We start from the raw sequence: 13,976 nt of genomic DNA on the forward strand, positions 1-13,976 counted from the left end.
AAATTGTTTTTTCTTATCCTGCTCTTCCTTTCTCTTCATTCTTTTCTGGCTTCCTGAAGCATAATTCCGCTTCATGATGACTGCCGAGGAGGTTTTGTATTTTGCCGGCAGCAGAGATCACGCAGTTGGCTGGCTGCTGTCAGCGACTACTGAGGGGGGCCCCCTTGAGGGGGATCCCGATAACAGTGTCATTGCACTTTACTGCATTGACTATCAAAGGGGCGCTCACACAGTTTGTCGTTGCATTTTATTCTTAACCAGTCGTTGTCTTGGGGCCCCAGGACAGCTCGGGGCCCCAAGCAATTGCTTGGTTTGCCTGCCTTGTCGCGACGGGCCTGGTCTTTGATGCTCGTGAGCGTAGTTAACGATGTAACGAGCTGCTCGTTAATGGCTCCGTTGCAACAGGCACCGCTCTCTTCTCCTCCAGCACGAAGCAGGCTGAGTTCTGACTGTTACTCCCCTCGAGTTTTAATAAAGGCTCAAGTCGTTCCTGGGTTTTAACGGGCATTTATTTGGTGACAGAATCTTCAAACATGTCTTGACATGTTCCTTTATTGCCATATATTACTATATTGCCGTCAGAACTGGTATAAATAAAACACAGAAAGCATAAATTAACCTTAAATTCGTGACATACTTGCAGACAATAAACAAAATTACAGAAAACAAATAAATAAAACATAAATTTATGCCATGTAAAATAATATCTTAATTGGCTTGTTACAAACACAGTCGTGTAACACAAATAAATGACAAAGACAGAAAATATACCTCATTGGCCGCATGAACCCGAGAGGGTAAACTTAAGGGGGGTATTCATCTTCACACTTCACCAACAAAACTTATGGATAACTTTAAAATCTTCTTCAGACAGCAGGCTTCGCAAGCCGCAGCACATCTCTCTCTCTATGATCTTCGCGAGTGCACCCATGCAGCGTCCCCATAGCAACAAACTATATTTCCACACGGAACAAAAAATAAGTTCCCTCCTTTTTACACAAAGTTTTAAAACAAAAAGAAATAAACATGAAATTATTATTTATTGGCCATGAGACATCATTTATTTTAATCATATGATTTTTAACCTTATATATTTATATTTATATTTTAACTGTGAACCATATTTAAGTGAAATATATGAGTTGCCTTTGACGACAGCTACAGGAAGTGTTGCTCCTACTGAGTCCGATGAATAAATATGTCTGTTCGAGTTAGACACAAACCTGCTGGACCGAGGACTGTGTTTTAGATATGTAAGGAAATAACGAACTTGAGATAGCAGATTAATATTTGAATGAAAAAGATATAAAAAGTTTAAGCCCATTTATTTCATTGTTTCAAAATACTTGTTTATTTGTGATTTTTTAAATTTTTATTTCTGTTGTGATATACAAACAACTGTATTCTTTCTGAAAAGGGGAAGATGTTGTGTTCTCTCTCCAGTGTATTGCTATAATATTCATGTCCACTAGGTGGCGCTGATGTGTTCACATGTTCAACTGATGTAAGAGCTGTGTGGAAGAAGACGATATAGTTGAGTAAAGTGAATTTCACTGTCACACTCAATGATTTTTACCTGATCTCAGATCAGTTTAATTAATTTGTTCAAAACGAGTGAATACAGGAATAGAGGAGAGAAATAAACATACCATGCCATATGTAGGCCTATTATGTATGATTATTTTTTAATCGTTTTTTACAATGTATATAATGTATAAAATTATTGTTAAAAAATCTCTCTTTGTCACGTGACTGAAGGCGAAGTTTTCAAAGCATTTAATTAATATTCATGAGCACGCCTCCGTCATAACCGAGTAACCCTCGTCAGTGTTTGATGTCAGTTGTATTATCAAGAGTGTGTAATCATTCTTGTTTTATTATTATTAAAGCAGAACTCGGCAACTCTAGCGAACTCTAATCACTTCTTCGCTGATTTTCCCTTTTGTTGTCGCATGTTTTCCCCACGAGCTCCCCCTACAGCTGTGGGGTGTATATTTCACAACACGGTCGTAAAAAACTCACTTGCGGCGGCCTCCTCCCCCTCTCTACCGCTGCTCATGTGCGTTTGTTTTGATCAGAGCAAGCCAACTGTATCGTGTGGAGCTATGTCTACCGAGGTGGGTAATCTGGTAATACATCATACATGCGTGTGTGTTTATGTCGAATTGCCGTAAAGCAATTTGTGTTTCGTGCTCGTTCTCGTTCTCGCTTCTCACGAGACTTCCAATTTTCTTACCGGGACGCGATATTTTTTTCCCCAGGTCATCCCTGATTGGTCTGATGACCTACCCCTAACCCCACCCCTAAACCTACCCGTCACTGGGGTTAAGACCAATCAGGGATGACTTCCCTAATGAATTTTCATGAGTCTTCCCCTACCATCCTGGGAAAAAAAATATCGCTACCGGGACGGTAGTCCCAAAGTTGCAAGGTTGGTTTTCCGCCTGGGAACGCTGGGGGGAGCGGGGAAAGTCACCAATATCACCAGAACAGGTTGTTTAACCATCCAAATGATTTCTAGACAGTTTTATTAAGTAAAAAAAGTTACCAAGTTCTGCTTTAAATATATCTTCATTAATCTCAAGGGTGTGTGGAGTGTGAGGATGATCAGTGAATCACAGTCGACTCATGACTTTCCATTAGCAGTGACTGCAAATACAGTATTGGTAAAAAAAAATGTATAATGAAAAAAAAAACTATATTAAAACTACATTAATCACTACATTCTCAACTTTGCTGGTGATAATGATTTAAAATGTTTCGCTCACTCATGCATAAATCATGTTATGACAGTCAAATGTATGTTTATTGAAGATTCTAAAACACACAAATAAATAAATGCACATAGCCCATAGTCTACAAAAAAAGAAAGAGAAAGAAACATGATCACTTCCGGAAGAGAGTTATATAAAGTGGGCGGAGTCTATCTCTGGGCGGATGACGTTACAACAGTGAAAGTAAAACTAAGCACTGCGTAATATTCATTTTATATTCATTTCAAATTCTACATTAATTCCACAAAATGAGGTGCACAATTTATGTCGAAACCCTTCGCGGAAAGAGAATAATACCAGTATATGTGGATTCAGGGGAACTGGAGAACATCACCGTTAAAGAGTTCAGAAGAAGACTTGATCGCTTAGATCCATGTAAGTCGAACTCTTCAGAGTTATGTGTTAATGTCCATGTGTGTTTCTGTGACTCGTTTAATAATAACATTACTTATAACATGCGAAAATGATATAAACAGGAAAAACTGAATCAACATTTGAATGTTTATTCATCAGCTCTGATCAACCCAAAGGCCTGAACTACATCAGATTGTAGAATAACATCTGTTGGATTTATACTTATATAAATTAACCATTATTTACTACAGTAACCATATTTTAGCCATGATATTTATAGTAAAATTATGTTAATTACAGGAAAAGCCTCTTAATGATGAGTTGGTCGTCTTCAGCTCTTAATGAGGTTTACACACTGATGATTCTGACGCATTCCTTGTGTTTCACAGGTGAAGATTACAGACTGGTCTTCGCAGTCCAAACACTGAAGGATCACAAAACACTGCGGGATTGTGGCATTAAAGATGAATCTACAGTGATTAGGGTTGAACGTCTATGTGTAAGAGGTAAAAACAGTGTTAGTTTATAATGTTTAATCTGACTCTTCATGTCGTCACTGAAGACAAACTCTTGTTTTCTCTATAGCCAGTGGCGGTTCTACATTGAATTACACCCTGGGCGAGACCCCTTCGACCCCTTCGACCCCATTGGCAGATCATGTTTTGCTTGTTTTAAGCAAAAACTAAATTTTTATTTATTCCCCCAGAAAACAAGACTTAATACTTATGTCATTTTACTACTTTAGTAAAATAACGTTATGCATCTTTATTTAAGAAATGTTTGATATTTGGACTGGAAACAAGACAAAAATACTAAGTAAGAAAAGCATTTTTTGCAGTGTAATAACTGAACTTGCAACAGTTTTGTTGCAAAGAACAATATCATGGTGAAATTAGATCTCGTGTTTGAGTTAAAACCGAATTATTGTTAAGCATAGCAAGAATCATAGCAAAAAGGCTAACAAATAAGAGTTATATCCACCAATTAATATTGCCCCTTCATTCATGACATGGATACCGTAATCATATAGAGAAAACAGTTGCATCTTTCCAAATTGGGCACCTGATGGCTTTGACCTTTCTTGTCCATCTCTTATCTGGCACTCGACATCGACAATCAACAGATTTCCCCTGATCCCCCCCATACCAACTGTCACTCACGAGTCATGATCAGAAGTCAAGACTAAACCAATTCACCTTGGTGGTGGTGACCAAGTAATCGTTTTGTATTACCTATTTTTATTAGCCATTCAGACAATTCAGAAAACAAAAATGTGCAGGAAATATAGAGGCCTGTATTTATAATATTATGAATGAAATGTGCGTTATTTGGAAGAAAGTCGAGGTGTGACTGACTTAGATAACTATATGGATATATGGACCCAGAGGTGAACTGTTATCCGCGCCCGCGCCTCCGCGCCCCCGCGCCTTTCCCCTTCTCAAACAAACAGCTTCTGTGCACGGCATCTTCTCGGCAAGCAGGGGCGCCTGCAGCTGCAGGGGGCGAAAATTTGCCAATTCCCCACACAGTGAAATGATAGATCATAGAAAATCTATCTATTTTTTTCTGCTCGCGCCCCCCAAAAAATGTCGCCCCGGGTGATTGCCCGGTTCGCCCGTGCCAAAAACCGCTACTGTCTATAGCAGTGAATTTATATTAGTAATTAAAAGTTACACGATTAAACCCCACAGAGGAACAGCAGTCAAGTGTCAGTTTATGATCAAAGTTTTAACCAGTATTTTATACTAACAGGGAACGTTCTGGAAAGATTCTCTCAAAGTTATGATCAAACGTTCCTCCAGTAACAGTACACATTTGTTCAGAGTTATCTGGTGTTTAATAATGTCCTCAGAACAAAATATTATTTATACATCATTAATGGAGCTTTTATTCTGAAACGTTTTAGTTGGACGTTCATCTAACGTTTTTTTTATTGTATTTTTGTTACTTGTTTCAAAATGTTCAACATTCATAAGTAACGTTCCCATAATGTTTGTAAAATGATAATATGGAACGTTCTCTTAATGTTTTGCTGATCTTCACATAAACATGAATAATGTTTTTAAAACACTAAAAAAGAATATTCAGAAATAATGTTTTCATAAATTAATGTGAATGTCACCAAACGTTCTTAACATTTCTTTGTTTTCTGGGAAGATTGAATGTTTAAAGGGATACTTCAAGATTTAGCATTAAGCTTTGTATTAGTAGAAAACATGTAGTATTTTCGAATTACCATGATTCCCTCCCTCATGTCCCCCTGAGACAAGAGATTTATGTATTTTTTGTCTGGAAAAAATCCTCTGATGACGCAAAAATCGTCATTTTGCGTCATTAGAGGATTTTTTGGCCAGAGGCGAGAGACTACAGCCAGTAGGAGGCGCTGTCCCGCATGTTCTCAACCCGCCCATAGAGGGTGGGATCTCACTCACAGAATGTACACACAGTGTCAGCCATCTTTCTTTGGAAGCTAAGCTAACAGGCTCTTGTTCTGTGGAGAAAGCTGAGTAGGGGTTACCATCCTCTTTATCCCGGACATGTCCGGCTGTCGAGATCGTCCAAAATGTCCGGGATTCAGCTTTTGCTTTCTGCGGTCGCCATTCATTGTTTACATGCTCACCTTTTGTTTCAATCTAACTGAATTCATTCCGATCGGTGAATCTGAATGTAGTGTTTACATGAACGCTAAACAAGTGATCGGTTGATGTGCGTTATAGCATTGCTAAGAAAATTCCCGCTCCTCCGTGAGAGATATACGAGACCGGCGCGTCTCAGTAATGACGCCACCGGCCTCGTGCCGTTCTCCCGCGGCCCTCAGCCTCGTCCTGCTCGCCACAGTAAACATAATGAATGGCGGCTGTAGAACGCAAAAGCCGAATCCCGGACATTTTGGGCGATCCCGAAATCCTGGGCAGACTCGAGTCGTCACGGAGACTCACTAGTAGCCTAGCCTTGTTGTTTAACTGCTCTCTAACTGGTAGGCATTCTGGGAGTTGTTGTCTTTCATCCACATAAGCCAAGAATACATTTTCTGTCTTTTCTCAGTCTAGAAAGCAGGGGCGGACTTTACCATTAGGCAAAGGTCGGCAATTGCCTTGGGCCCCGAGCTACCTAGGGGCCCCCAAAATGCCCTATTAACTTATGCTTAAGTTTTTTAAATTATATATTTCTAAAACTCCATTTGTGAAAAATGGCATCAAATCATTAGTGTCGCAGACATGAGGGGGCCCCCCGCCTCACTACATTGGACTATTCCATTATCTCACTTACTGCGCATCTGCGAAAGTGACAAGGATGTGCCAAAAAAACTGACGGAGAAAAAGAAGTGATTGACAGACAGAGTGTAGAGAGTGACAGACAGAGTGTACAGAGTAGTAGACAGAGTAAAAACGAAGCGAAGCTAGCTACCCAAGCGGTGCTGAAAAAAGGAGGAAGCGGGAGGAAAGCAAAAAGTCTGTAAAGGTGCGCGGCGCGAAAGATAAACAACACGCAGTAACAGGAGGACTGGGAAATACACAAACAGAGCAAGACGAGTCTAAACGCGAAAATTTAAAGTTTCGAAGTTACCCAAGCGGCTCAAATAAAAGAAAAAAGTGAAAAGACGCTGATAATTATTTGGGAACGCTGCCAAAGACGACAAACTTTTTTACGGCTACTGTTGGGGATAGCAGCTACAGATCAGGAACAACAACGTCCAACGCACAGAAAAATTGTGAAGCAAAGAGGACACGGAGATCGACAGACAAAACTGAGCAGTTTACTTATGAATCATGATATTTAAAAAAATCTCAGCTATCAGATTCTGTCAATTCTATTACGAAATTCAAACAATAAATACCGTTTTGCCGTTTTAATGTGACGTGACAGATTCCTATAGCGGCACGTGAACTGATCATCTCTAGCTAATAGTAAATAAACACGAATTAACAATGTTGAAAGATACAGTCTAACTCACCGAAATGTATATTCCTCATTCATAATATCAATCAATAAGTGTTTTTCAACCGCGGAAAGAGGTAAACCAGCTGGAGAACAATCTCACATAACATTTACCTCAGGAAAGCCATTTAATTGGCTAGAAAAAAAGAGCTATAGAGAGTATTTGGCTAAATATGTGTAGGCTACTATATTACTTATTTTAACCTTAAATTATACCAGCTGATAGGGCTTTTTTTTCTTGAGAAAAAGTAACGCCTATCTTGTGAAACGTTACCTAATATTTATCCAAATGAGTAAATATTGAATCAAATCACAAGAATTGAATCTAAATGGTTAAATTTGTCAAGCAAAAACAAAAACAAAAAACATAGCTTACCAGAAATTGTACCATGTAAACATTGTAACATGTTTCTGTTTAGGAGTAAAGAAGTGTATGCAGGGTTTGAAGGGGACGTTTTTTTCTCCTCTCTAACCTTTACTTCCCCGTAGATTAGCTTTACCTGCCTATCCACCATTCAGTCGGTACATATTTTTTTCGTTCTCTTTTAAAGATTGGATGGGGAGGGGGCCATAGCCTACCTTCCTTCGCCTTGGGCCCCCGATTTGCTAAATCCGCCACTGCTAGAAAGCTCCAAATTCAAAAATAATTTCACATTTCTTCTACATAAATGACCTATTTTAAATACACATTCATCTTTCCAGAGGTGAAATATCCCTTTAATGGCAACTTCTGTAAATCAGGCCGTTATCATCATATGCTTTACTGTACATGTGATTTACTGAATGCTGGTCAAAACGTTGTTTTTTTTTACTGTTGTTTTATTCTTCATAATTGTGTTAATGTTGATCTTTCTCTGACTGATTAACACATATAGAGAGACACACAATTGATGTCAAAGACGTTACCGGAGAGATAATACCAGTAGATGTGGATTCAGAGGAACTGGAGAACATCACCGTTAAAGAGCTCAAAAGAAGACTCGATCCCCAAAGTAAGTCGAACTTGTAAGGCTCGCGCTCGATCGGCCCAAAGTCCGGCATCCGACCAGTGCAGAGGGTTACTGTTACTGTCCTTTTCTCGAGGCAAAGTATTTTTTTATTAAATGCAATACATTTGAATATGTATTCTCTCGTTATTTCATCTGACTCCATAAATGAAAAGGTTTTAATGATATCTGTGTATCATTAAATGTGAGCGAATGTTTGACTATTCTTTTTAACTCTTTAATGAAAATGTCAAAGTCAGTTAGAATAATCAAATGTAACAATTTATTATGTCAGGTAAATGTATCATGCCAATTTCATAATCAATTCAAAGATAATCGATACAAAACATCAAATGCTCTGGAATAAAGAGAAGATGCAAACCCAACTTTAAGAAATACATGAGGCTGAGAGCTCTCTCTCTCACGGGCGAATCTAGAGTACAGAAAGGCCTTGAATCACCGGCTGCATTACATTATATAGTCAGGACCTTTTTCACTTGGAAACACGTACTAACAAAAGAAACTTGCAATCAGAGGTTACACCTTTGGGGGTGTGTGACCATTTGCCTGGAGACCACCTTCCATTGTATGTCAGTTATCTTTAAACTCTTAATAATGTATAGCGCTTCACGTCGTGTTTCTCACGCATTCGTTGTTTGTTTATAGGTGATAATTGCAGATTAATCTTTGAAGGCAAACAACTGAAGGATGATCGAACTCTGAGGGATTATGGCATTACACATGAATCTACAGTGTATGCGAGTATACGTCTACGTGGAGGAAGAGGTAAAGACAGTGTTAGTTTATAATCTTTAATCTGACTCTTCATGTCGTCACTGAAGACAAACTCTTGTTTTCTCTATAGCAGTGATTTTATATTAGTAATTCTTCAGTGAATTCTGCTCTTAAACTGAATGTATATTGTATTATTTTCTGTCATTATTAATATCTGTTACACGATTAAACCCCACAGAGGAACAGCAGTCAAGTGTCAGTTTATGATCAAAGTTTTAACCAGTATTTTATACTAACAGGGAACGTTCTGGAAAGATTCTCTCAAAGTTATGATCAAACGTTCCTCCAGTAACATTACACATTTGTTCAGAGTTATCTGGTGTTTAATAATGTCCTCAGAACATCAGCACTAAATATTATTACTACTTCATTAATGGAGCTTTTATTCTGGAACATTTCAGTTGGACGTTTAACGTTTGTAAAATGTTACATTTCACATTTATGCATTTGGCAGACACTTTTATCCAAAGCGACTTACATTGCATTTCAATGTACACATTTACATTCTCACCAGTTCGTGCTTTCCCTGGGAATCGAACCCATGACCTTGGTGTTGAAAGCGCCAGTGCTCCACTGTTTGAGCTACAGGAAAGATATATGTTGCTATAAAGTAAAATGTTGCTACTTGTTGCAGAATATTCAACATTCATAAGTAACTTTTCCATAATGTTTGAAGAATGATAATATGGAACGTTCTCTTAATGTTTTGCTGACCTTCACATAAGAAAAAGTTCTACAAACATTCATAAATAATGTTCATATCTTAATGGGAACGTCAGTAAAACATTCTTATTTCTTTGTTGAACTGAGTTTTATGGCCACTTCTGTAAATCAGGCCGTTATCATCATATGCTTTACTGTACATGTGATTTACTGAATGTTGGTCAAAACTTAGTAATCGATTGTCGAGTTCACGCGCGTGATCATAGGTACTAAACCTATGCGCGTGAACTCGACAATCGACTACTGTGGACTTCGACCGAAAACAGGATGTAAACACAGGTATGAGCGCTGGCTGAAATAACTTCATTTTTATTCATATCTTTCACATCTACTGCAGTCAGATTCACCCGTGTTCACTCTGAAGGAATCACTCACATGACCTGTGCACTTGTAATGACACATCAAGGATGTTAAGAGGCTAAAAGCAGGTTTAAAACTTGCCCCACTGAAGTCAACAGGGTGCACATCTTAAAAAGAGGATAACACGGTGTAGGCAACACTGATTTTTGTCGTTGTTCTCTGTATTGACAGCACTCCAAATTCACAAAAAAATTAGCTCAATGTTAATATTGACCGGAGTTCTCCTTTAAGTTTGCTTATGAGCTGCGATCTCTCTCTCTCTCTCTCTCTCTCGAAACCACGCTTGTGCATTGTGTATTTAACAACTGCTTGTGTATTTGTTCTCTGATTCGATCATAAACTTGCACATTACGTACCATTTCACAGCTGGCAAACGATCCCGGCTTCAGCGCCATCACTACGACACGGCATTATTACGGCTTTTGTTCACACAGCGCGCGTTCCGGGACTGAACACGGCAATGTTACTAGGTGTTTGCGTTCACACAGAAGGCATTCCGGCAATTTCCTGGGATCAATGCGCTGTGTGAAAGGGGCTATAGTAACATTGCCGTGTTCAGTCCCGGAACGTGTGCTGTGTGAAAGGGGCTTCAGTTTCTGACGGATCTTTTGTTCTTGCTCCACATCATCTCTCACAGGTCTACCTCCACCTGAAGATGGAGGTAGAGGAATTCCCAGGACTGAATCTAAGGAAGTACTGGCTCCGCCAATGCAGCAGGAGGATCCCATTGCATGGTGTAGCATTCAGTAAATAAATATGAATACATAAATACATGTAGCTGATCAGTTGAAGTGTGATATGATTCAAATGTACTACCATAAAAAAAAAAAAAAACGTAAAATATTTCAGTGAAGTAAATGCATACATGTATAATGGCCCTCATATGAACAACAGTACACAGTCACAATGAAGGACTCGCTTGTATCACTGTATCACACACACTCACACACACACACACACACACACACACACACACACACACACACACTCACTCACACTCACTCACACACACACACACACACACACACACACACACACACACACACACACACACAAGGATCTTTATTAGTGTTTATCGACTCTTTAAGATCAGCTGATGCTGTTCATCATTCATTACTCTGATTAAAAGCAGCTGCTAAATTAATAAAAGTAAATGATAATTAAGCAGAGAATATATTCCAACACTAGAGATTAGGTTAAACTTTATTTCAATGGTCCACATTATTAATTCTGCTAACTATGAGTAACTGTGTGACTAACTAACTCTCAGTATTAGCATTATAGACTGATAGATTAATGTTTGGGTGAGTAGAATAAGATGACATGTAGTTGAAATGTTAAATATAGTTAGTAAAAAGTCTAAAGTGGATTATTAAAATAAAGTGTTACTGAGATTTTTTTTATACAATACAGACTCAAAAGAAAAGTTGTTTCAGGTTATCAAGTTATTACTTTATGATGAAAGATTATGAAGATAAACATTGTGCTTCTTTATAATAACTTGCACTGATGGCTCGATATCAATAAGAGGAACATTTCCTTCATATTTCCATAAATTGTGATTGTTATAAATTCATTTGTATGATGAAATATTTTATATTTAGAGGCTGAAATCAGAAGAGAATATGATAGTGAGTTATATGGTAGTAAATTTGAACGATATCACACTTCGTGATGATTAAGTGAGACTGTATAGTTGGTGGAAGTGTGTTATTGCAGTGTTTAAAATGTATTATGTTTAATGTATAAAGTTTATAATCTTAAAGGTGTGTATGTGAAGGTTTAGCTCAAAATACCCCACAGATATTGTTATAGCATGTTAAAGTTGTCCCTTTTTGTGTGTGGGCTCTTTAAATGCAAATGAGCTGCTGCTCCCGGCGCAGGGGGCGGAGCTTCGAGAGCTTATTCTCAGCAGAGCCATATAGAGCCCTTTGTTGAGAGGCGGGTTTATGTAAATTGTAGGGTTGGTGATGTCACTAACCCGGGAGGAAGCTCGTGTAGTTCCTGCCAGCCGTTTGTTTTAGTCCTTAAAAAGCGATTTCTTGATATATTTTATGCCGTTTTATATCTATCACACAATAAAACTCCACAGAGGAACAGCAGACAGCTTTAGCCAGTATTATAATCCCAGATAACAGGAACGTTCAGTCAAGGTCCTCAAAGTTATGATCAAACGTTCTTCCAGTAACATTAATAGAGCAGTTGTTAACATTTTTCTGCTTTTTAATAATATTCTCAAAACATTACACCAATGTTTAATGGCGACTTCTGTATATCAGGCCGTTATCATATAACTGTACATGTGATTTACTGAATGCTGGTCAAAACTTTGCTTTGTTTGCGTTTTTGCTGAGTTTTCTTCTTCATAATTGTGTTATTGTTGAGTTTCTCTGGCTGATTAACACATATAGTGTAATAACATGCTCTCTATGATGCTGTATGATTGACATTTCTCTTCTTATGAGCATTAACAGTGGAAAAGTGCACAAGTTTAGTTTGTGATGAAAACTTCACAGTTTGTGTCTATAATGCACAGAAATTAGCTTTATTGTTATTAAACTAAATACAAATGACTAATACTTTAGACAAATATACTTTAAGCATATTCATTGCAAACGATTGATGTCTAAAAGTGATTTGTACCTGATATCAGATCAGTTTAATTCATTTGTACACATTTCGTGACACATTTATATAATAAAAAGGAAGAGTTGTATCTAAAAGTCTCTTATTCTTCTGATTAATCAAGCTGTCTATAAAACGAACAAAACAACCCTACAATTTAATAAAATAACACATATTATAAAGATAGACAAAGTTAAATTGATTAAAGCTTCAATTAAACATGATCAGTGTGTGTGTAAAGGTGTTTTCATGTGTGTTTCTGCTTGTAATTACACAGTTCTGACCAGCAGGAGTCGCCAGAGTGGCGCTGAGAATCACTGAATCAGTTCATGAAGCAAATGATTCAATCGATTCAAAGCATCATTAAACTTCTTTTCTCCCATTGCCAGAGCAGTCATCCATAACACACTGATTTAACACACTGATTTTTTAAAACATACATTTTTTTATGTTTGACTTGTGCAGGATGTAACTTTTTTGCTCTACTAAAGCATAAAAATACCATAATATGTTTGCAGATATTTATGAAACATGCTAAGTTCACATACTCATTTCTCTGAAAAACACTTCTACAGAGAGTTATTCTACTTATTATTTTACTCATTCCGTGTGGTCAGTCGGTTGTTGTTTTGGTCTGTGTGACTCCGCCCACTTCCAGTTCAGCCAATAGTGTTTCGACACCCGGGTTGCCAGTTGACGGAAAACACAGCGTATTGCAGCCATGGAAACGAGCAAACAAACTGGGTCAGAGATGGCAGATTCCACACAACCTAAAAAGCCTCGATATCCATCTATAAATCTCTATGAACGAGAGCATATTAAAACGCAGATAAATTAACTCATCAACTTACTGACGAGTAACTTACTCAGTGTGTAAATCTCCTCGGCTTTCGTTGTCAGTCGCGCTCGTTTCTGTTGCATGTCCTCAATCTGGCAACCTGCGTGAGCGTCGAGTCTGAGGAGGCGGGAAACAGCGATCTCTGATTGAATCTGGACTGCAGTACCGATGTCTACCACTAGTTTGGACTCTTACAGACTGCACCTTCAAGTCAATGTAATATATCTCTTTTATTATATGCATTTTATTATCTGGTTCTGTGGATCAGAAGGTCGATGTGCTCAGTCGTAACAGTGGCTGCACATTTCACGCACACACATGATCAGACCAATCATCACTTTGTAAGAACCAGAAGAATCAGTGAGTAAAAGTACATTGATTTGTTCCTATTCAAGCTACAGGCTTTCTGTGCGCTGGTTACAAACTAAAGTCTCTGCTTTTCTTTTAACATTTGCTGCATATTGTCATATATCAGTGATATAAGTTAGTTTCTACTATATGTAATGACTGTGGTGTGTTTATATTAACATATAATGCAGAGTTAGCGAGTATTTAATCATATTCATGAGAGGAGCATGCTGG

General features: G+C 38.1%; 1 protein-coding gene across 1 annotated transcript; it reads left to right on the top strand.

Moving 5' to 3' along the window:
• Positions 1-2,932: 2,932 nt before the first annotated feature.
• Positions 2,933-12,650, top strand: LOC307151527 (polyubiquitin-like). Its single transcript, XM_079859621.1, has 5 exons — positions 2,933-3,149; positions 3,518-3,634; positions 7,943-8,059; positions 8,720-8,839; positions 10,569-12,650. Exons 1-5 carry the CDS (start codon positions 3,023-3,025, stop codon positions 10,679-10,681), a joined length of 594 nt encoding a protein of 197 aa, XP_079715747.1. The 5' UTR covers positions 2,933-3,022; the 3' UTR covers positions 10,682-12,650.
• The last annotated feature ends 1,326 nt before the right edge of the window (positions 12,651-13,976 follow it).

This window comes from Squalius cephalus (assembly GCF_949319135.1).
Source record: "Squalius cephalus genome assembly, chromosome: 23".
Lineage (NCBI taxonomy): Eukaryota > Metazoa > Chordata > Actinopteri > Cypriniformes > Leuciscidae > Squalius > Squalius cephalus.